Source organism: Carettochelys insculpta, chromosome 14 (genome assembly GCF_033958435.1).
Source record: "Carettochelys insculpta isolate YL-2023 chromosome 14, ASM3395843v1, whole genome shotgun sequence".
NCBI lineage: Eukaryota > Metazoa > Chordata > Testudines > Carettochelyidae > Carettochelys > Carettochelys insculpta.
Window position 1 is genome coordinate 18424055 of NC_134150.1, and position 24105 is coordinate 18448159.

At 43.5% G+C, this 24105-nt stretch overlaps 1 protein-coding gene across 1 annotated transcript in view; it reads left to right on the plus strand.

The window, feature by feature from the left end:
• Positions 1-434: 434 nt before the first annotated feature.
• ABCC11 (ATP binding cassette subfamily C member 11) overlaps positions 435-24105 on the plus strand; it is a 92107-nt gene continuing 68436 nt past the window's right edge. Inside the window, 4 exon segments of the mRNA XM_075009128.1 lie at positions 435-459; positions 13218-13382; positions 14270-14425; positions 15608-15767. Coding sequence (XP_074865229.1) covers positions 13234-13382; positions 14270-14425; positions 15608-15767 — 465 coding nt within the window. The 5' untranslated portion in view covers positions 435-459; positions 13218-13233.

The following is a 24105-nucleotide window of genomic DNA, read 5'->3' on the forward strand; positions in this document are numbered from 1 at the left end:
AAGCCTCTTCTTCATGAAAGATGCATCGGTAGATGCTGTTTGCCTAATGAAATATACTGTTCAATTTGATATTTAGAAAACGTGAACACCAAAGTGCACATTACACAGAAACATGAGCAGCCTTGAACTTTCTAGTCCTAGATTATAATAAGCATATAACCACATGCTTAATATTCAGAAGGGGAAGAAATGTATTCATATAAATGTTTAAGCTTCCCTATATAATGTTTGATTGGAATATGAACTCAAACTAAACCTAAGAGCTAAACATTTACTAGTGCAGATTCCAGGGCTGCTGACAAAAATGCCAAGCCCCTGGCAGATTCATTCATAGACTTCCTGAGGCAGTAGAGAAGATGTTCTAAACTATTATCTCACCTTTGTTCAAGAACTCCTCTTCAACTGTAAGAGCTATGACCGCTACATATGATATGCAGTTTCCTCTTACCTTAAACCAAGGTAAGGGTTGGTTATGCCTGGCGAGTGGAAAATGCCTGAAATCCCAGGATTTCCCAGAACATGGAAAGGGGTGAGGCAGAAGAAGGAGGGAGGTGAAAGGGAGGGGCAAGGATAGGAGAGACATGGTACTGAGAGTGGCCACTGGGGACAGCTGCAGCACTAAGAGAGAGGCCAGCAGGGGTGAGGCTTCACCATCTTGCCTACCACAAAGTTTGGGTAAGTAGCACCCCTGCCCCAAACCCAGAGCCTGCCCCCCATGGAGAACCTACAGGCTGCAGAAGGGGTTTCTGTGGGGACAGCCTCCAGACAGCCTACAGGCCACACTAGGGGGTGCTGAAGTTAAGAGGTAACCCGTACAACTTAGCCCAAACAGATAGTCTGCAGGTCATGGGGGAGAGCAGCTGGAGGGGAACATCCCACTAAAGCCTGCCCTCTAACATCCTGCAGACCATGGGGGGCCAGCTGGAGTGGGACTGGCCCCAGGATCCTGGCCCCCCTCAGACAGACTGCATACTGAGGGGGGCTGCTGGAGGAGCACAGCCCTTCAGATCTTAGCTCCCTCCCCTTTCAGACAGCCTGCAGGCCATGGAGGGACTCTTGGAATGTGGGGCCACCCCTGGAGTCTTGCTCCCCACCCAGACCATCTGCAGCCCACAGGGAGGCATTCGGAGGGGGATGAAGTCTGCTGGAGCCTGCCCCTCAGCTTGCAGATTGCAGGGGAGAGGAAGCCTGCTGGAGGTTGGGGGCAGCTCCATGACCTTCCCCCCAGCCTGCAGTGGAAAGGGGCCACTGGAGGCTGGGGGCAGCCCCCAGAGCCTCATCCCTACAGCCTGTAGACCACAGGGGGCACTGGAGGTGTGAGGGGGCAGCACTGGAGCCTTGCCAGCCCTGGGAGCACCTCAGCAAACAGGCTGCAGGATGGAGGGGACTGCTGAAGGCTGTAGGTAGCCCACAAAGCACTGTCCCTCCCCAGACCAGTGGAGGGCTGGGAGAGGCGGCTGTTGGAGGCCAAGTGCAGCCCACAGAGCTCTGCCCCACTTCCAACAGACAGAACAGCCACTATGCCATGCAAAGGCCCACTGAAGAAGCTGTAGGCCTTGGGGGCAGCAGCACATTCTGGGTAGCTGGAGGCCAGGCCCAACCCACAGAGCCTCAGTCCCCACCCAGCAAGTATGCTGCTCTGGATCCCTCTGTCCCAGGAGTAATCACTGGATGGGGAGTGCAGTCCCATCCCCATCAGGAGGAGCCTCTGGGTTGGGAGCACTGCGTAGAAGCATCACCTCACCTCCATGGGTGGCCCCAGTAATTCCCGTACCTCCCAGACCCCAGTCCTGAGACCCTGCCCAATTTCTGCACCTCTCACCTACATTGACCCCTCTAACCCTCTGCCTTAAGCCACCCACCTCCTGCCCCTCTTCATCCATGAACCGTCACTCCAGCCTTCAAATTTTTCTTCATTTTGAAAAACACTATCAGCTGATAAATTTTTCATTTATTTTCAAAAATGACTTCCTTTAAGGAGCAGAGCAGTGCCGGCTACATCTGCTAATACTACCTATAGCATTCTTGCTCACACGATTCATAAATCAGCCTGGCCTTGAATGTAAATACTTGAATGGGTAAGTTAAATAGGATGTAGATGTTCCGTGGCTCTTTAGAAATCTTCCAAAGTTTTAAACTGAAATTTATGAAAGATACATTTAGTTATAGGATTGTTTTACATGGAATTGCATAGGACTTCCTAATCTAACCTTTAGACTAATTATGATGAGAAACTGCAGCAGTGCTACCACATTTCCACAAGAACTTTCTCCATTGTACAGAAGCTCATTCAAAAGGACAAGTCAATTCTTCTAACTCACTTGGCAGGGTAAGCTTCACTTCATTATGGCTACGTCTACGCTAGCCAAAAACTTTGAAGTGGCCATGCAAATGGCCATTTCGAAGTTTACTAATGAAGTGCTGAAATACATATTCAGTGCCTCATTATCATGCGGGTGGCCACGGCACTTCGAAATTGACATGGCTGGCCGCCGCGCGGCTCGTCCAGACGGGGCTCCTTTTTGAAAGGACCCTGCCTACTTCGAAGTCCCCTTATTCCTATGAGCAGATGGGAATAAGGGGAATTCGAAGTAGGCAGGGTCCTTTTGAAAAGGAGCCCCGTCTGGACGAGCCGTGCGGTGGCGAGCCGTGTCAATTTCGAAGTGCTGCAGCTGCCCGCATGCTAATAAGGCACTGAATATGTATTTCAGCACTTCATTAGTAAACTTCGAAATGACCATTTGCATGGCCATTTTGAAGTTTCTGGCTAGTGTAGACATGGCCTATGTGTGCCCTATAAATACAAGCTTGGAATGAACGTATGATTACTCTGCAATAAATTGTATATTAAAAGTGATAGTATAGTGGTGTCATACAATTTTTCCAGATTCATATTCCATCGTGTTTTATATACAGAGATTAAGAAGAAAAATGGCTTACTCTTTTAAGTGTATGACTGTTAACTTTGTTAGTTAAGATAATACTTTATTTCATGAAACACAAGTATTGATATCCATGAAAACAGATATTACACTGTGCAATGTTTTTGCCTTATTGCATTTGAATTGTAACTACTAGCTAATTTGTACCCAGTGGTACTTTGAGCAATTAATTCCTCTCAGTAATAGAAGAGAAATAAAGTGTAAAGTAGTGCCTCAATTTAAGTGAGTGTTGTGTTCCCATGCACCCTAGCATAACTGAAATTTCACATAAGTTGGGGTCAGCTTTTTATCTGGTGGAACGCAGGTTCTGCAGCCAGGGAAGCAGCAGGAGCACCTGGAGCTCCTTTGGAAAGGTAAGTCCTGGTGAGCCAGACTGGGGAAAAGGTTGAACTGGGTCTGAGGTGGGGGGTTGAACTGGGGAGGCAAAGTTGAACCGGGGCCACACGTGGGCGGGGGGGGGGCATTGAACCAGGGTTGGGGGGTTCAGCTGGAGCCAAGCTCTGGTGGTAAGCTGGTGTGGGGTTTGAAAACCAGGGCTGGGGGATTGAGCTGGAGCTGTGCGTGAGGGGTAGTGAGCCAGAGGTGGGCACAGGGGTTGGGGGTGAGCCAGAGCTGTGCACAGAGGGCATTTACACCAGGGTGGGTAGGGTTGAGCTGGAGCCACGTGTGAGGGATGGTGAGCCAGAGACAGGGGCAGGGTTGGTGAGCCTGAGATGCGTGCAGGGGGGTTTGAACCAGGGTAGGGGTGGTGATTCAGAGCCATGCTCAGGCAGTGAACCAAAGCCACATGCAGGATGGTGAGTTGGAGCTGTGTGCAGGGGTGGGAGGTTGAGCTGGAACTGTGTGCGGGTGGTGAGTGGGGTTGAGGGTGGCGTTGAGCCTTGGCCAGGGGGACCAGAATTTTTAGTTGCGCTTAACTCGCATTATTGAGAGTTAATGCAACTTGAAATTGCGCATTTTGAGGGTTTACTGTATATGCAATAATATTAAGTACTGAGATTTTATTACTGGACTGTGGTAAATTTAACTGAGCATGTTTTTGGATATGATAATTACACCTGATAGGGTTATTTTACTTTTTTGTATAGGTGGGCATTTTATCTTAGGATGCAAGACTTTATATTGTTGAAAGCGAACACAGGTGAACAATGTTTCATGCTGGGTGAAGTTAGCTGTTCCCTGGGGCTCAGTTTAGACTGTTTTTATTACAGTTGTCATGTATGCTGTCTATCCTGCCCCAGAATCTTTTTGCATCATCTGTCCTTATCTACATGTGCTTCTCTTCCTTAGTAAGTGGTAGAGCCATTCCACAATAGCCACCAAAGCAGCTACCACCACTTACTCCTTTGGCTCCCAGTCTTTGCCCCACTGTGCTGAAACAAAACTCAATTTAATTGGTTTAATGGCTGGCAGAAAGGATCTGGCCATTAAACCTAATTAAATTGAGTCCTATTTTAGTGCAGCAGGGCAGGGAACTGCCCATGCTTCAGGTGGAGGAAGGGACTAGAAGGGCCGGAGGGAGCTGTGTGGAGGAGGTGGTGGTGATGGCCCAGTAAAGGAGCCATGGGCAGCAACAGTTGTGCTCTTGTGAGGTAGATGGGGGGCATTTTGGGGTGGCAGGTGTTTCAGCCTGGGGGCAGGGGGAGCAGTTTGTGGCTGCAAGGGGTTTAAGTCTGGGGATGGGGGCAAACTGAATTGCCTTGGGTCACAAAGTCTTACTGAATTGTCAAAATGGGTCACTGTCTTGAAAAGGTTCGGAATCGCTGTATACAAGGAGATTTCACATGATGCTTGTATGTTGCTTATATGTTGTCCACGTTTCACATGCATACAGTAGCACTGGAATAACCCCTGCATGGTGTAGAAGGAGATTTGTCTTGGCACAGTGAAAGGGAAATTTGGTGAAACTCTTGACTCAAGAAGAGCAAAGAATATTGAGAGATTGAATGCTTCAATGGAGCACGTAACCAGCCTAATCCAGAAACTCAGATTGAGATCCGTGAAGAACTGCCAGAGTTAGACACTGATGCATCTCAAATCAAAGTTGATGAGGTTTTGGAAGTTTTATACAAGATAAAAAGTAGCAAGCCCCAGAGCTAGATGGCTTTTACCTGAAATGCTCAAATATGCAGGTGAAGATTTGGCAACAGGAATATGTTTATTATGCACCCAAATGTGGAGAGAAAAAAAAGCTTCAGAAAAATGAACACTTAGTATTATCACCAAGCTTCTGAAAATGGGAGTCTTAAGTAACTGTTCAAATAGGAGAGGAATGACTTTGTTTCTTCCTCACAGGAAATGTCTTAGCTATGATTGTGTTAAAAAAGATGAAAGGAAGAGCAGATACCATTCATCACTAGGACCAATCAAGTCACTAATGCACAGACACTATCATCACCTGAGAAGGGTTACTGAAAATATAAATGAATTTCAGGGAACCTTTGATACTAATTTCATTCAAAAACATTTGATAGTGCAAACAGTGATACAGCATGGAAAATGGTTAAGGAGTATGGAATTCCAATGAAATTTATCAACATAATGAAGAAGACATTAAGGAAGGAAGACATTTTACATACAGGGAAAGAAGTTAAAATTATGTAAACAAATTAGATACCTTCAAGCCACCAGGGCCTGATGAAAAGCATCACAGAATACTCAAAGAACTAACAGAGAAGATAGCTGAGCCCTTAGATATTATCCTTAAAGAGTCATGAAAGATGGGAGAGATTCCAAAAGACTGGAAAAGGGCAAAGATAGGACCCATCTATAAAAAGGGAAATAAGGACAACCCCATGTAATTACAGACCAATCAGATTCACTTCTGTACCTTGAAAAATAATAGAGCACATAATTAAGGAATCAATTTGCAGAGGGCAGCCAGTCCTTAGCACCACCCAGAACATGCTGCATTAGTGCCCCGAGAGCTTCTCAGAGCATGTTGTGCCACACTCTGGATTTAAAGGGTCTGGGGCACTGACAGTAGTGCTGATGGCAGCTGGGAGTTCTGGACCCTTCTGAATTGCTGGGCTTTGGGGCAACTTTCGCCATTTCCCCCGCGTCCCATTGATGGGTCTGTGCACAAGTGATGACGTCATGTGAAGTTATACAGGTCATTGTAGATAAGTGATCACTGGGACATGCTGTCCACTCTCCGTGTAAAGCAGTGATCTCCAACCTTTTTATGCCCAGGATCACATTCAGACTTAGGGCTACCCAAGATCTACCTTCCCCTTCCCTGACCCCACTCACGCCATCTCTCCTGTCCTTGTTGCTTACTCTCTCCCACGCTCCCTCACTTTTACCAGGCTGGAGTTACAGTTTGACGTTTCAAAGGAGGCCTAGATGCAGGAGGAAGGTATGGGTCTGGACTCTGGGAGGGGGCTCAGCACTGGAGCTTGGGGTACAAGAGGGCATATAGGTGCTGGCTCTGAGAGGGGGCAGGGTTGGGGAAGGGGTTGAGGTGCAGGAGAGGCTCAGGATGCAGGAGGGGGTATGGGTGCTGACTCTGGGAAGGGGCAGGGTTGGGGTCTGAGATACAAGAGGGGGTCCAAGATGCAGGGTGGATGTGGGTGCTGGCTCTGGAAGTTGGGGGTCAGGGTTGGTGGGTTGCGGTGCAGGACAGGTTTGGGATGCAGGAGGGGTTATAGGATTCTGGCTCTGGGAGGGGGGTCAGGATTGGGGTTGAGGTTCAGGAGGGGTTTAGGGTACAGGAGCGTTCTAGGGTGCTGGTTCTGGGAGAGGGGTCAGGCTGAGTCAGAAATTTGGGAAGAGGTTTAGGATGCAAGAGGGGCTGGGGGTTGGCATGCAGCTTCTTGCCAGGTGGCTCAAAGCCAGCAGTTCAATAAAGGCTGAGGCACACTGCTCCCAGAAGGGGTCACAACCCCCCTGCCACACTGGGGTGATGGGTAGAAGGCACAAGGCTGTTTATGCTGCCCTTCTCTGCCAGAACCCCACCTTAGCTCCCATTGGCCACAATTTTCCATTCCTGGGCCCTGGAAGCTGTGGGATTTTGGATGTCAAGTTATTTTATGTCTCCATCTTCAAATAATGGCACTGTATTCTAAAATTTGTATGTCTGAATGTCTGTCATGCTAGAAAGTTGCATTGGAACTGTAAAAAGCTATTTTTCATGTGCAATCTCTGTATTAAATGTCCACAGTCATACCTCTGCCTCCATCCAAATGATCTCTCTCTTTTTTCCTATATCTGGCTTGACTGAAATACTGCCACTCGATTGTGTAAGCTCAGCATGTGGAATGCATGCCAAGAATTGCTAGCAGTCCAGTTCTGAATAAAATAATGTGCTTAAGACCTTACAGAGATGTTCAGTTTGTGGAGGGGATTGTTTTGTAATAATTGCATTGTGCAGTATTCTAAGAATATTTGCTAATGAACTTCAGATTTCAGTCTCTCCATTCAAATAGGAGACAGGGGCCATCATGAAAAGGGGAGAGTGAGAACTGGCAGCCAAAAAAGAGAAAGTTCAGTCTGACCAGATATCAAATTGGGGCCCAGGAGAGTGTGTGGGAAGGGAGCAAGGGAGAAGCAAGGGTACACCCTCCCAGTGATTAGTGGGGGCACAGAACATCTCTTGCCCTAGGGCTCTGGCAGGGGCATAGAAGGTGCCCCTCCAAAAACCAACACATTTTATTCTCATGCACACCCCAGCTGAGGCTTGGAAGTGGGTGGAGGAAGAAATTCAGAACTAGAAGGCCAAGGGAGAAACTTCAAAGGTACATTGCCCACCTCTTACATTTGATTTTATGTAAAAATTTTAACATTACAAATACTCTGAAACTCTGATGCAAACAAACTTCTCGAGCAAGAGTCAGCAACTCTTCCGAGGCAGAGTACAAAAATTTGACCTCTATGTATGATCCAAGTGCTGGTGATACTTTTTAAAGTCACTAAAGCTACGTCTACACGGGGATGCTACGTCGAAAGAGCTTATTTCGATGTAGTGAAATCGAAATAAGCTATTTCGATGAATAGCGTCTACATGTCCTCCAGGGCTGGTGCCGTTGATGTTCAACGTCGACATTGGGCAGCACTACATCGAAGTAGGCGTTGCAGGGGAGCGTCTACACACCAAAGCGGCCCATGTCGAAATAAGGGTGCCAGGAACAGCTGCAGACAGGGTCACAGGGTGGACTAGCACTTCCGGGGAAACAGCAAGCCGCTCCCTTAAAGGGCCCCTCCCACACACACTTGCGCTAAACAGCACAAGATCCACAGAGCCGACAACTGGTTGCACACTCTGTGCATGCAGCATGGATCCCCAGCTGCAGCAGCAGCAGCCAGAAGCCCTGGGCTAAGGGCTGCTGCACACGGTGACCATAGAGCCCTGCAGGGGCTGGAGAGAGAGTCTCTCAACCCCTCAGCTGATGGCCGCCATGGCGGACCCTGCTATTTCGATGTTGCGGGACGCAGATCATCTACACATGCCCTACTTCAACATTCAACGTCGAAGTAGGGCGCTATTCCCATCTCCTGTTGGGGATAGCGACTTCGACGTCTCGCCGCCTTACATCGATTTCAACTTCGAAATAGAGCTCGCCACGTGTAGACGTGGCGGGCGCTATTTCGAAGTTGGCACGGCTACTTCGAAGTAGCCGGCTTGTGTAGACGCGGCTTAAGAGTCCTACTTACAGCAGCTTCATTAATATATAAATTAAGGTTCAGAGCACCACCGTTCATGTCTTTTGTTAATCCACAGGTGGCATGGTGTTGACTAAGCTCCCAACAGTATAGGGTGGAGGGGCAGGGCCTCGTGCTAGTGAAAATTGGATTGTGTGCCACTCTTGGTGCATGTTCTGGGGGTTGCTGACCCATGTTCTAGAGGATGCAGGCAATTCCCAGGGGAAAGGAATAGAGTTGTGCTGATTAATGCCCAAGTGAGGAGGATTTGGCCCTGTGAGATGCTGCTCTGCATCCTACCGGATCAGCTTTAGTTCAGAGAAATGCTGATAGGAGATAAGCATTTCTTAAGCACAGTTTAATGGAATGAAAAAAAATTGTAGTAATGGAAAAGGCTTGAGGCCTTTGGTATGTTTTTGTAATGTTTGTTTTATTCTCTTCTCCATTTTAGAAAAGAGTTCTGGTAACAGAAAATGTCAAGTAAAAAGAGAAAATACTTTTATGACCTCAATAATAATTCAACCAAGGAGAAAAATGTAGAAAATGATAGAGTTACTGGTTTGACTAACTTAATTAACAATTTCTTGAGTTAAACTACATCACAGCCATGTAGAGTGGCCCACGTTCTATTAGTCACTCACCCAATCTGAAGTCATTACAAAAAGAGCGTTCAGTGGCACTTTGTGTTGACAGGAACACATCTCTTTTATGTAAATCATGAAGATTTGCTTGTCTGCAAAGTAAATATGGTATATTAATGGTCTAAAATAGTTCCAGTTTATAAAAGGCCATGGTCAGAGGAGGAGGACAATCTTAGTGCCTAATCTTGCATGTTATACTCAGGCAAAGCTGCAGATTGCCTTGGTAAGGAATATAGGAAAGGCCCATCTAAAAAGTGGTTAGCACTTGTGCAGCACAGCCTACCACTGACTCCCCCCACTGACTGCTTCTTTCCTTCATGACTGGCTTCTAAAAGACACTAAGGAATCAGATGTGTTCCCTGGCTGCCCCACCCCAGACAAGGACTGTATCCCCATGCTAACAAATCTCACAGGCGCCTAAAAAGGAAATGCATCTGATTTTTCTGTGGGGTGGCTCTGAAGCAGGATTCCATATAAGTGTGGCTCACCCCAGTCTCCAAAAGGCTTTTGCACAGGGGAGCTTTGCTGCTGGGCTGCCCAAAAAAGGTCTATAGTGGAGCTAATTTGCTCTTTGTGCATAAAAAGGTTAAACATTCTTGATGGACACCTTCGAGCTTTTGCTTCAGGCAGAATGTTCGGAGTGACGCGTCCTTAACCAAATGGGGGAAGGAATGTTGGTGCCAGAATGTTCCCCAAAGGCTGCAAGTGGCAGTTGGACTGAGCAGTTGGAGAGTGAGAGGTCTGCTTAATAGTAGTGACAGAGATAAGATTTCCCTCAATGCTGAGAGAAACAAGTGATGGCAAAAATGAGTTGAAGGAGAAGCAGAGTAAGAGAGGAAATGTAAAGAAGAGACAAAATTAGAAGGGAAAAAACAAGGAAGAGCCCAAGGAAACAGATAAGTGCCTTGTGTTACTCCTGTTAGGGATGCAAAACTTGACCTTAACTTTCTGAGCACTTGCTTTTCCTGCTGACATTTGCTGGTGTGTGGGTGCTCAGAACTTAAGTCTTCTAGGCTAAAAGGAACATGTTTGCCTTTGATAACTCAAATGCTGAAAAGAAAAGTGTTGCCAGGCTGGGGGATAGGTAGCCAGAGGGAATGGGCAGGTTGTCACAATAGGTACAGACAAGTCCTTTGTTAGCTTTACTTTTAAAATATTCCCATTTAACAATTTGTTTAAAAATGTTTTCCCTTACAGAGGGGGCTTGTGCTCTCACTAATTTAATTGCACAGGCCAGGAAAAAGATAGCAAGGACAGAATAAAGAGGGAATAAGAAGAAGCCAGTAGTGTTCGATCTACTCTGATTCACAGATTGGAACAGTTAAGAGCCTAAAGTCAAGGCAGGGAGGTAATCGTAGCCAGAAGGCTCCCTGTAAAAATATGTATTAGTGCTGTATCTGTCTGGTGTCACAGGAAATAACTCCTTTGATACAGCCCTTGCTCTCTCTGCAACTGTATTTCACCGTAGAGTAATATTAATTATACTGGCTATTATTTTTCCAAAATCTTTCTTAAGTATTCCTTACTGCACAGGCATTTTATTCTTAAATTTGAAATGAAGGTGGTCAGACCCCAAGAGGTGTTACTTCCTTGCTAAGCACCCGCAGTTGCTACTGTGGTCCACAGTACTTGCAGATATTTAGCACTTTCTCAGCACTTCTCAGGATTTTCACCTTAACATTTGTCTTTATTGGACCAAGTCTCATTACTTTCTGTCCATTTCAGTAACCATATTAGCAGAAGTTATATATTTTTGTCTTTGATTGTTTGCTTCTCCTTGGCTGTGTCTAGACTAGCCCCCAACTTTGAAGGGGGCATGGTAATTAGGGTGATGGGAGATTACTAATGAAGTGCTGAGGTGTATATGCAGCACTTCATTAGGCTAAGTCTCCCCCATGGCAACTTCAAAGTGTCAAACTTCGAAGTGCTGGCTTGTGTGTAGCCAGGGGTACTTTGAAGTGCCCACGCTACTTTGAAGTCCCTTTACTCCTCAAAATATTGAATCCTGACCCGGGGCTACACACAAGCCAGCACTTCAAAGTTTGACACTTTTAAGTTGTTGCTACACGTACCTACATGCTTCTAGCTTCCATCCTGCACACATGACATAATCCATCATTTACAGTCAAGCCCTGAGATGCAATCGCATCTGCTCTGATCCTACTGACAGAGACCGAAAACTACAAGATCTCTACCAAACATTCATAAACCTGAATTACCCACCGAGAGAACTAAAAAAAACACATCGACAAGGCCAGATGAAGACCCAGAAACCAGCTACTCCAAGATAGGCCTAAAAAAGCCAATAAGAGAAAACCATTTGTCATTACCTACAGCTCCCAGCTCAGACCACTGCAACACATTATTAAAAACCTACAATTTATCCTAAATCATGATGCCACACTCCACAAGGCGCTAGGTAACAGGCGTCTTCTTTCCTATAGACAGCCTCCCAAACATATGAGGATTCTCACTAGCAACCACAGGCTACACCATAATAATATTAATCCTGGAACTTTTCCTTGCAACCATCCCCATTGCCAACTTTGTCCACATACCTATTCTGGAGATACCATCACTGGACCTAACCACATTAATTACAGAATCATTGGCACATTCTCCTGTTCCTCAACTAACATCATATATGCCATCATATGCCAACAATGCCCACACACCATATATATAGGACAGACTGCAAACACTCCTCAACAAAGAATGAATGGACATAGAACAGACATCAAAAATGTCCAAATACACAAACTGGTCAGCCAACACTTTAATGGAGTGGGCCATTCTGTTAGGCTGTGTCTACACTATATCCCTACTCCTCAGGAGTAAAGGGACTTCAAAGTAGCCCGGGCACTTCAAAGCACCGGTGGGTGAGCTTCAGCCAGACGTGAGCCAGCTCTTTGAAGTTTAACACTTCAAAGTTGCCGCAGGGGGGAATTTGCTTAATGAAGTGCTGCATATGCACCACAGCATTTCATTAATAAACTCCTAACACCCTACTTACCATCCTCCCTTCAAAGTAGGGAGGTAGTGTGGACAAGCCCTTAAAGACCTGAAAGTTTGTGTTCTACTGAAATGGGATTTTAACAACCATCTACAGAGGGAATGCTCAGAATGAACATTCATATTCAAATTCAACACATTTACACATGGTTTGAACAGGGACAGCAATTACCTGACCCATTATAAGGACTCTTTTACATGCTTTGATGTTTTATCTAACTCTTAACTTCTGGCCCCCATGCTGTCCCTCTGCTCTTCAGATTTGCAAACCTTGATAATAATTTTTCTGATTTGTCAACCTCGATAACAATTTTTGGACCTCTGTGCTTTATGTATGGAGTCTGTTCTGGTATGGCTATGATCTGAAAAAGTGGGTTTGTCCCATGAAAGCTCATCACCCAATAAATTATTTTGTTAATCTTTAAAGTGTTACATGACTGCTTTTTCCTTTTTAGTTCAGTGGGGTTTGGATAAGACTCTAAATTGCCAACAGAGGCAACAGTATTAGAGAGGTTGACCATAAACTCAATTAAACTCTTAAACTCACATTTTCAAGCACAGGCACCTAAAATTGAGCACTTACAGCCATGCTAGATACCAAAAATAAGTGACCTAATTTTGAGAGCTGCAGTGCTGCAGGTGTTCACTGTATTGTGATTTAATGGGGTTTTGCTACACATTAGAAGGCAAAGGCAAAAGGCTTTGGACAGCTTCTAGGTTTGCATACAACTGGTTACTGAGTTACCTTGGTGATGGGAGCATTATGAAGGGGCAGAGAGCACCTGTAGGTATATTTAAAAATGTTTGCAAGGGAATGAAATTGATAACTGTGGTGATCCTTTCTAGCTTTACTGCCAGTGCTGAGATATTGTAATGTAGTGGTTTGAAAATGGTTATGGGCTTTATCATGTATTTGAAAATGTTACTCAAATAAAAGTAATTAATACTAACATGCTCTTTTTAAAATTTTTACTTCAAATAGAAATCTGACTGAGCACATGGATCCTTGGTATCTGCAGTCCAGGACAATGGTTACTTCAGCACCTTATCTGCTACCTGATCTAGATCTACGAGATGGTGGAAGGACCTTTCACTACAAATATGAACCTAGTTTAAAAACGATGATTCCTGTCCGTCGCAAAGCAAGGCAAGTCACATTTATTCATAATTGATATATAACATATAGAAAGAAAATCTACAGAAAGAAAATCATAGTCTGATGGCTAATGGAGATTAACATTTATTTTTCAGGAAGCCCCTAGCTCCTTTCACCTCCCCAAATATTAATCCTGCATTTATTTCAAATATATTTGAAGACCTGAAATTCATTAACTATGTTTTTTATGAACTACTATCTGCACCTTACTTATATTTAGTTGCAGCAAGCAGTCCTGTAGCACCTTAGAGACTAATGAATTTATTAGGTCATGAGCTTTCCTGGGTAAAACCTGTTAAAGCTCATGACCTAATCAGTTTATTTCTAAGGTGCCACAGTACAGTGTGTTGTTTCTGAAGTTACAGACTAGCATGGCTACCCCTCTGAGATTTATATATAGTTGGTTAACTGGGTTGATAGACTGCCAAGATAAATTTTAGGCATAATCTGAACTGAGTTAAACTGACAGAACGTGACATTTCGGCATTGTTGAAAACTAGGATGAGTGACTTCTCTGATGCTCTGGGTATGCCCTGCAGCATTATCTCAGGAGGATTCTGATTAAATGCAGCAAATGCCAGCTGACTTCATGTAATGAAGCTGACTTTTAGCTCAGAAGCAGAGCACACAGGATGCTTCAGAAGCTACAGACTAGGTTCTTACCCCATCAGTGAGACCTTACTTTATCATTAATTAATAGGCCGTGTATGCATACTATCACTTCATTAAGGGATGCATGTTGGTTTCCGCCTAACAGTATGAAAAGGTCTTTATGTGATTCAGGGAACAAAATTTTCTATATTTAACATTTGTAAGGTCAGTGAGACAACTTTGAAATTAACTTGAATGCTGAATTAATAGTTGTATTTTCCATGTAGACCTTCTGTTAACCCAACGGATGATGCAGGACTGGTCTCATTTGCTACATGTTCTTGGCTTTCATCTTTGCTGGTCACAGGATATAGACATAATATTAGTGTGGACACCTTACTTCCATTATCGTATCATGATAGTTCAGAGCCAAATGCAAAAAGGTAGGATTCTTTTAATTTCAGTATAATTGTTGTAAGATTCTTCCTTATAAGGTGATCTTTATTGAGAGTCATCATTTGGGACCTCCCGGGTTCACTAGATACAATATAGAATAGCAGGGCTTAGCTGCAAAATGTTTTGCATGTTTTGTACTCTTTGACTCAATACAAGATCTTAAAGATAGAAAACAATAAAACAATGATTTGAAAAAGGATGAAGAGAAAGGAACAGAAGAAAACAAGTGGTTGGGACTGGTTTTTGAAAAAGAATTAGAAAGGAGAAAGAAACAAAACTTCTTGATAGTCTTCTCGTTCCTTTATACTTTTTTATGTCTTCTTTCTTTTCATATCTTATACAAAGATCCCACTTTGCAAGAAGCTGAGGTGGGGGGTGCTTCTCCCCAGGGAAGACCTAGATGTGTTGAAATCAAGAGCTTGACCCTAAATGTTAGCCTTCTATATGGCAGACAAGGCTTCTTCTCCTATGGTCTTGGTCAAAAACCTGCTTAAGTACATGAGAGTCTTTCCATTTATTGGATTTGAAACAGACCTGAAAGGCTCAATCTTGACAGGTGCTGAACATTCTGGCCCGAGTCCAGCAATGAAGCTAAATACATTAACGTGTTTAAATGCGTTACTGGATCAGGACCAGAATATCAGCATCGTAGAGCATTGAGCCTAAATACATTGCAAAGCCCTTTGGAGCAACTAGTAAGTTTTGCACATAATTCTAATGGGAAAAATATATTAAGGACACTTATGTAACTTTGACGTAGTGTCTGTAGTATTCATTATGTCAGCACCCCAGGTACCATATGCAACCAATTAATTCCTGAGATTTTGAAAACTATTTCAACTAGTCCATTTCAGTTTACCTAGACCTAGCTGAAAACAAGTATATCTGTCCACAGATTGCAAATATTAATGTTTTCAGTATGATAATTTCCTTAGAGCAGTCATGTTGAATGATGAGTCCCCTTCATGAATTGTTGACCTACAAAATATTATTTGTATAATTTTTAGATTTGCATAACTGTTGGTAGACAGGATGAAGAAATGAATTTTAATTTTATTAGAGTTGCAGTTTCACATATATTTTGTGTAAATTGTTGGGGTTAGAAGCAATTCTATGCCTTTTATTTAACCTTCAGCTACTTACATGGGGGAATATTTTTTTTTCTCCAGACTTCAACTCCTTTGGGAAGCAGAGCTTAGAAAAGTTGGGCCTGAAAAAGCTTCTTTGGGCAGAATAGTTCTTAAATTTCAGAGAACAAGAATTTTGGTGAATGTGATAGCAAATGTCATTAGCATTATCATATCTGCCTTAGGACCAGTAAGTAATTTCGTACTGATGGACTATTTTACAATCAATTGTATTAAATATTGTTAAACATTTTATATTATCTTTATGATTATTTTATTTTCTGTGTTCTGCTTTGATGGATATTAATGAAATAGCCTAGAAAAGATTATTAGGCTCTCTTCTGTTCCAGATAATTACTTTTCATGTACAGTAACATACTTTGAGCTGTAGTGTCCAAGGTTTGTTTGTTCTATGTTGACAAAACAAAATGACAAATGACACAGAAGACAAACAGGAAAGAACAGGACTACAGTTGGGTAAATGTTGTCAAAAACCTTCCAAAATATCTGTTCACCTTTTAAAAAGGGTTCACACACCTTTGTTTTTTTTCTTTTTCCAAAGTTAGATGTTCTTGAAGAGAAATTTACTCACAGAAATATTAAAGGAAATGGCCACTATTAAGTAAACATTGCAGAAAATTAGGAAGAACAGTCAATTTCCCCCCCCCCCCCATTTCCTTGTTCTCACAATTTGAACAAGTAACAAAAATGGGTTTCTCCTTGGTTTATTTTCTCGGCAGAGCTCTTTACTCGCCCACTTCACTTTCTATGTGTGCAAAGAGTAGCATAATAATGACAAGAATATGTTCAGATTCCAAGAAGAATACCCATACACTAGCAGATGTACCTACTGTTGCCTGGGTCTTTAACTGAAGTCATTTTTGAAAATAAATGAAAAATGCACATGCCATTTTTCAATGATAGTATTTTTCAAAAATGAAGAAAACTTTGAAGGCTGGAGTGAGGGTTCAGGGGTGAGGAGGAGCAGAAGGTGGGTGGCTTAGGGCAGAGGATTTGGGGGGCTCAAGGCAAGGGGTGGTGCAGAAGACAAGGCAGGTAGGTACAGAAATTAGGGCAGGGGTCTCAGAATGGGGAGCTAGAAGGTGTGTTATGTCAGGGAGGATACTGAGGCCAGCATGGTGGTAAAGATGGCACTGCTCCAGCAGCAGCTCCTCTGAGGGCCCAGGGCAGCACTCCCTGGCCAGTAACTCCTCTGGAAGGGTCAGAGCTGCACTCCCTGACATGGGAGGAAGAGATCCGGGGATGTGTGCTTGTCAGGCAAGAGCTAGGGCTCTGAGGGTTGGCCCTGGCCTCCAGCTGCCCCACCTATCCTGCAGCCTGTCTGGGAGGGGGGCAGCATTCTGCTGCTGCTGCTGCTGCCCCCCACACCTGCAGCCATTCCAGGGTCTTTGCATGGGGAAGTAGCTACTCCATACTGCAGCCTGTTGGGAGGAAGGAGTAGCACTTTCTGGGCTGACCCTGACCTCCAGCTGCTCCCCCCACTTGACACTGGGGGAGTGGTGCTATGGAGGTTACCCCCAGCCTCCAGTGGCCCCCTCCATCCCATAGCCTATTTGGTGGGGTGCTGCAGGCTCTGGAGGGCTGCCCCCCATCCAGTGCCCCCTGTGGCCTATGGACTGTCTGGAGGGGACCAGGCTCTCAGGGCTGTCTCTCACTCCAGCAAGCCCCATTCCCCATGGCCTGTAGCCTGTTGAAGTTGGGTGAAGCTAGGGGGGCTCACCATGGGCCCCAAGTGGCCCCCATTTGGTCTGCAGGCTCTCAGGGTAGGGCAATCTTTGGGAGCTGCCTCTAGTGGTCTCTCCCTCCCCTGCAGGCTGTCTGGGTGGGGTGCCAGGCTCTGGGGGGGCTGCCCCCTCCAGTGCCCCCCCCAGTGTTCAAGCTGCCTGTCAGGGTAGGCTCTGGGGGCTGCCCCCTGTCCAACTACTCCTCACAGACTACAGGCTGTTTGGGTGGAGAGCCAGGCTCTGGGGGTGGCCCTGCCCTCCAACAGCCCCTCCACAGCTTGTGGGCTGTCTATGGGGGGAGCCAGAATCCAGGGGGCTGCCCCTTTCCAGCTGGCCCTCTGCAGCCTCTCTTCAGCTGACTCCCCACAGCCTCCAGGCTGTCTGAGTGGAACCAGACTCAAAGGGCTGCCCCCTCTCCAGCTACCTGTCTGGGGTCTGAAGGCTGCCTAGAGGGGCAGGCTTCTGTGGGCTGTCATCCTTCAGCTACCCCCTGTAGTCTGCAGACCTTCTGGTGGGGCCAGGCTCTGGGGGCTGCTCTCTCCTCTTGCTGTCCCCACCTCCAGCAGCCCCTCCTAAGTCTGCAGGCTGTCCAGGTAAGGCCAAGTTCCAGGGGCTGCCCTTGGCCTCCAGCACTCCCTCTTGTGGTCTGCAGGCTGTCTGGGGCTTCCCCTCTCCATCTGCTGCTCCCGGGGAGCCAAACTTGAGGGAGCTACTCCCTCTCCAGCTGTTCCTCACCCCCTGGTCTGCAGGATGTCTGGAGTGGCAGGCTGCAGGGGGATGCTCCTTCTCCAGATGTCCCCCTCCACTTACCCTCTCTCTGTGGTCTGCTGACTGTCTTGGGGGCAGGCTATGGAGGCTGTCCCCCTCCAGCTGCTTCCCATAGCCTGCATGCTTTCTAGGGGAGAAGGGTAGGTTTCAGTGGTAGCAGATCCTTTGGGAATTGGTTCTGTCCCTAAACCCACTTGATCCTTGTGGTTGGCACAACAGAGGCTATCCATTGAGATCAGCTTTAAATATGCTAAGCTTTGCATAGCCCTAGATCTCTCACTCTAATTTGCAGGGGCTCCATGGCTGTAGGGAGATGAGGGCAGAAATAGTTAATTTCAGTGTACTCCTATTTTATCTCTCTCTTATGAGCGAAGTATGGGAAACGGAGACAAGTTTTTGTTGCACAGTTACTGATGAAATTTTAAAGAATTAGCAGGCAATAAAAGACATTACGCTAACTAATTGCCTGTGATGAGAGGATCCCATGGATGCCTAAGGCCAAATGAGTCTGCTACATTAATCTTTCTTTTTCATAAAGCAATGTCTCATCTAAATTATGGAATCATGAAAGGTATGGGTCAAATCCAATGTTTTATTGCAAGTCTAAATAAGTTTTCTGGTGACATATAACATGAGCTTCAGTTAAAAGTCTACGAAGAGTTCAAGGCCAGTTAGTGATTCCTATATAGAGAATCTCCATGTCCTACATATGATAAAACCATAGAATTGTAAAGTAATTTTTATTATTAAAGTATTGAATTCCTCACAGGGACCCTAACTGCAGTGTTCCATTTGTCAGAAACATGTTCTGAATCCTTCTACCCATCACTGTAATCTGAATACCTTACCATGGTTTCACAGTATATTTACTACATGCACAATGTCAGTTCATTTGCAGATTTTAAGGGTATCCTGCATTATTCTGTTGACAAGTGCCTGCCGCAGTCCCGCTGAGCTCAGACTGAGATGCTATAAAATTGCAGTAGAGATTTCTTCTTATTACACATACTACTGTAATGTCCATTTCTCATTCCTATCTCATTGTGTCATTAGCCATAGAAATGTGTAATCAATTTTATGAATCTTAATAAGATTTTGGTTTCACTGATACTTTGTGGCAATGCATTCCATTAGGTCATTAAATTTCTTTGTTAGTCTTTTATCAACTTTAAACTTGTTACCCTTAATTTCACCATTCATCCTCTTCTTATACTTAAAAATATTCCACTTTCTAAATTTTGGTCTCAGCATTCTCGCTTTTAGTGTGATTCCTCCTCTTAGAATTTTGAACTTAATTATGTTGCAGTCAATATTACTTTGTGGCTCACTTATAGTTCTTGAGAACAACAAGAGGTCTTGTGGCACCTTATAGACTAACAGATATTTTGGAGCATCAGCTTTCATGGGCATCTGATGAAGTGGGTCTTTGCACATGAAAGCTTATGCTCCAAAATATCTGTTAGTCTATAAGGTGCCACAAGACCTCTTGTTCTTGAAGCTACAGACTAACCCGGTTACCTCTCTGATACTTACAGTTCTTGAATCCACCTATTCTGTGTGGTAAAAAGGAACAAGTCCAGAATAACCTCTCCCTTTGAAACTATTTGTTACAAAAAGCAAATGTTAAGCCTTGTTCTGAAAGACAATTGACCAGTTTAAGCACCCTTAGTTGAAATCCCAATTATTGCAGTTTTATCAATTAATTATTTGTTCATAACTCTCTCACAGAGTAGCAGCAACATTTGGTAACTAGCTAGCTGAGTTGATTTCAGTGGTTTATATCAGGATACGAAGAGTGGATAAATATTTTTATTGAGCCAATAGTTCAAGTAACTAATTCCAGAATCCATCTGCAGAGAAACAACATAGTACTCCCATGTGGTGGATACTGTTTTACAGGCAGATTGATAGGTAACTATCTATTAGAATTTAAGGCGGCACTCATCCTGTACTCATCACCATGATATATGAATGCCTGTCCTTTAGTACTGCATGAATATAAAATGTACTTTCCTTCCCCAAACCTGTATTTTTTACACATATAAATCCCATATGGTACCATGCTGGGTATGCCTACTTTGTGCACAACTTTTAGCCCTTCCCTAGTTGTTCAATTTTTTGACTAAACAAGTCACAAAAGGGGAACACAACTTCCAGTTGGGGCTGTCTGCCCAACCAGAATTAGCAGGTCTTCCCCCAGCGCATCCCTTCCTGCAGATTCTCTCAGCTCTCCCACTTCTCCTGCAGCTCTTTAATAGGGAACACATATTTCCTTTGTGGCTGCATTTGAATAGTGAACAGGACTGCCCAACCCAGGCATATGGCCCTTAAAAGTACAGGATAACCTGTTATATTTCCAATGCACATGCCTCTCTCCTTTATAGTCACATGGGCCACACATCACACAACAGGATGCTTTTAATATGTGCGAAGAGGCTTTTTAAATCCAAAATGGGAACAAAGAACTAAATTAGGAGAGTGCAAACCAAAGAATTATGGGAAAATGTGGAAAATAAGAGCACCTGTAAATATGCGTAAACATTCCTCTGCAGTTCTGCTACTTATCAATTATATCATTGCATAAAACCAGCACATTCCTGTCACTAAGTTCTAATTAAAGTGGCTTCTGTATAGATAATGACTGTGTAGTTCCAGCCATGTTCAGTCATACTTTTGTGGACAATAGTTAAGGAATCCCTACATTTTATTTATTTATTTATTTATTACAAATATTTAAATATCTAACCTGCCAAATCTGGCTAGATGCTGGTGGGCAGCCAGGCCTGTCAGGTGTTCATTTCACTCAATATGTGCTACTGCCTTAAACCTGCCAATTCATGAAGTTGAACCATGTGGGAAATTGAATGAATTTGCCTGTCTATAAATTTCAGATAAATGCTTCCATTAGACATCCCAGACACATGTTTGTATTTAAAATTCAAGAAGTTATTTTCCTTAAGTAGCTAAGGAGCTATTTTATGAAACCATAAGGACATCAGAAGATCGGAAAAAGAAATTTAATAACCATTTCCTAGAGTATTCACATATTACAGCAACTTTTCAAGTAGTATATCAAATTCCCCAATTCTTTTCAAATGCCATTTAACACTTCCTGAAAATGACTCCCAAGAATACTTGTTTTAGATTATGAACAGTTATATGTAGCTAAAAGTAAATAAGTCATATAAGAATATATTCAAACTAAGCCACAAAAGAGTCATTTGTTTGTTAAGATCACTCATCAATAAACTAAACCATAAAAACCACTAAAAAGTACAGAGCTAAGACTAAAAAGGATTAAAAGATTACAAAGTCAGGCTCTCCTAAATTCAGAAATACCAGATTTTGCCTGTGCAAGCTTTAGTTTGACCCTTTTTGTATGATTTAACTGAAATACTTGCACAATAGCTTTCTTCAGGCTATAGCTGATGCCCTCCTTAGCTTTGTGAAGTTCCATCTTGACCAATATAGTGAAAAGAACTGAGTTAAACTATAATTGGAACATGTCTTGTTGATAATTAACTTCAACTTCTAAATTACTTTTTAAATGGTGTGACAGTGAAAACCGAGTTGGGATTCAGACCTATAATTTCCAACTTTTTTTCTAAAACTCAGCCTCCAGTTTGAAGGAAGCATGTAAGGCATATACATGAAAGGTAGTTTTGTATTTGAGACTATATCAATTACTGTTTGAAAAAAAAAACAGTGTAACTTACCATAGGACAAGTCCACAAGAACTCAGCAAGCTTTCATTACAGTTCCTCCTGGGATCCTTCAATGTAATAATGTCATGGTTGTCTGGAGGTAAACCAGTTATCACAGGCCACAGTTACCATGACAACCAAGTCACCGTTGACTGTCCCCTGACTGCAACTGAATTGATGGGAAGGAGGCTGCGTCTACACAATGAAATAAAATCAAATACTTCAAGGTCAAGTATTCTCTGTCAACCTCCTCAAACAAACATGCAAATAAACAATCAAGCAAGTAAGCACACACACACACATAAATGATAGGTTAAAAAAGACATCAAAAAGGCAAAGTGCTCATGAAAATGCTTACTTCAAATCAAGGGTGGCCAACCTCAGAAAGTTGAGAAATAATGATTTAGATAATATAGATTTCCTTTCCGCAATGAAAGCTTACCTCCTTACCTCTCTTTAGTCAGTCACTTTTCTAAATGATTTCTGGTTTTGGTGCAGGAAACTAAGTGATAGTGTGGATGATCAAAAATTGTAATAGCTTAACTGATGGATTTTATCTTTTCTTATGTTTGCTTGCTATTTGGGAACAAATCATGAAATTGTCAAATGTATTCATTACTTTAAATTATTCATTATTGTCTTGGTTTGAAAATTATAGTTGGCAGTCATCTGCAAATTCAAAATACACACTGCAAATATTATAGTCACTGTACAAACTATGAATTATGTGTTCAACAGATATAAGTAACTCAACTTACCAACTCGCCAAACAGCTTGAATTTCAAATTGTAAAATTAATTTTCACAGTTTACACTGTTCTGATTAGTCACTGAAGTGATCCAATCAGAGAAGAGAAACAGTATCACCTGACCTCAATAACCTTCTCCTCAGGTTTTGAACCACTTGACACTCTGAATCAATTGTATAAGCTGCTGTAGAAAGTTTCTTTGTGTATACACTTTAATGGATCTCATATGACTGCATTTTGTATGTCAGGATAAAGGAAGGCATAGGTTCGAGGCATGCATTCAGATTTCGGTTCACACTAATGTGAATGCTTTTTTGGAGTGTTGAGGCCACAGTATAGCTAAAGGTGGATATGCTGAGGATGTGTTAAATCACATTCCTTTGTCCATCTCTGACTTCTGTCCCTTTTAAAAAGTAAAAGATAACCCTTTTGCTCCAATTACCTATCAGTGAAACAGATTCAAATGGTGAATGAGGTGTTACAGTGTGTAATATGGTTGTCATATTTGTCTAATCACTGCACTGCCAGCACTTGATCTTTACTGCAGAGTGCTTTACTAGACTTTGTATTTGAAAGATACTATTTAAAAATTAGTTTCAGAGGGATAGACCTGAGTCTGTAGCTTCACAAATAACAAGCAGTCCTGTAGTAGTTTAAAGACTAACAAATTTATTAAGTCATGAGCTTTCATGGACAAGAGCTATACGAAGAAGTGAGTTTTACCCATGAAAGCTAATAAAATTGTTAGTCTTTAAAGTGCTACAGGACTGCTTGTTGCTTAAAATTAAGATACTTTGGGGCAATTTCTTATCATGACCATATAAAGTGGTCTTGTAGTACCTTTGGATTAGCACACCGAGGTTCATCCATTGAAAGCTCCTTCCTGTCAGAATTCACTCCACTAGAGGAATGACACTCCCTTTTAAGAATGTTCATTTAATTGATTCCTGGACCTAACACTGTGGAGGATCACAGAACTAAAGTTACTAGAAAGTCGAAATGGACACAAGCCACGAAACTTAGATGTAGCTTTGATGGGGTGAGTTTACAAAGTTCAGGGTCGCTTATTCTGTAACAGAGATACCTTTACTGTAATCGTAATTTTACTGAGGCTGTGTCTGGTCTTGCCTTTCCACTAGTCCTCCTCTTCTTTCCCTTTCCATGTCTGTCATCTGCATTCCAACCTTTTTATCACAAGCTGGCTAGAATGAAGTGATGCAATGCTAATGTCATTTAAATTTGCTCCTTTTATTATCCATTTTGCATTCCATCGAAATACCTGCCTCTCTGAGCCAGCTGGGGCTTTATTAGGAATCAGCCGTCATTGGTCAGCTGAGGCCCTGTACTCCCTATAAAAGGTTCGCCTGAGCTGGTTGCAGGGGGGAGGGTTTTGGAAGGTGGAGTGGAGTGGAGTGGAGTGAGCAGTTACCATGGGGAAGCAGTGGGTGAAGTGGCCCAGGGTGAGGTTGCTACTTTGGGGCAGGGGTGAAGGCCCTGCCAGTTGCTTCTTGTCCTTGTAGCGACCCTTCCCCAGAGGGATTACTCCACTGGAGCAGGCTCAGGCCTGCAAGGGGA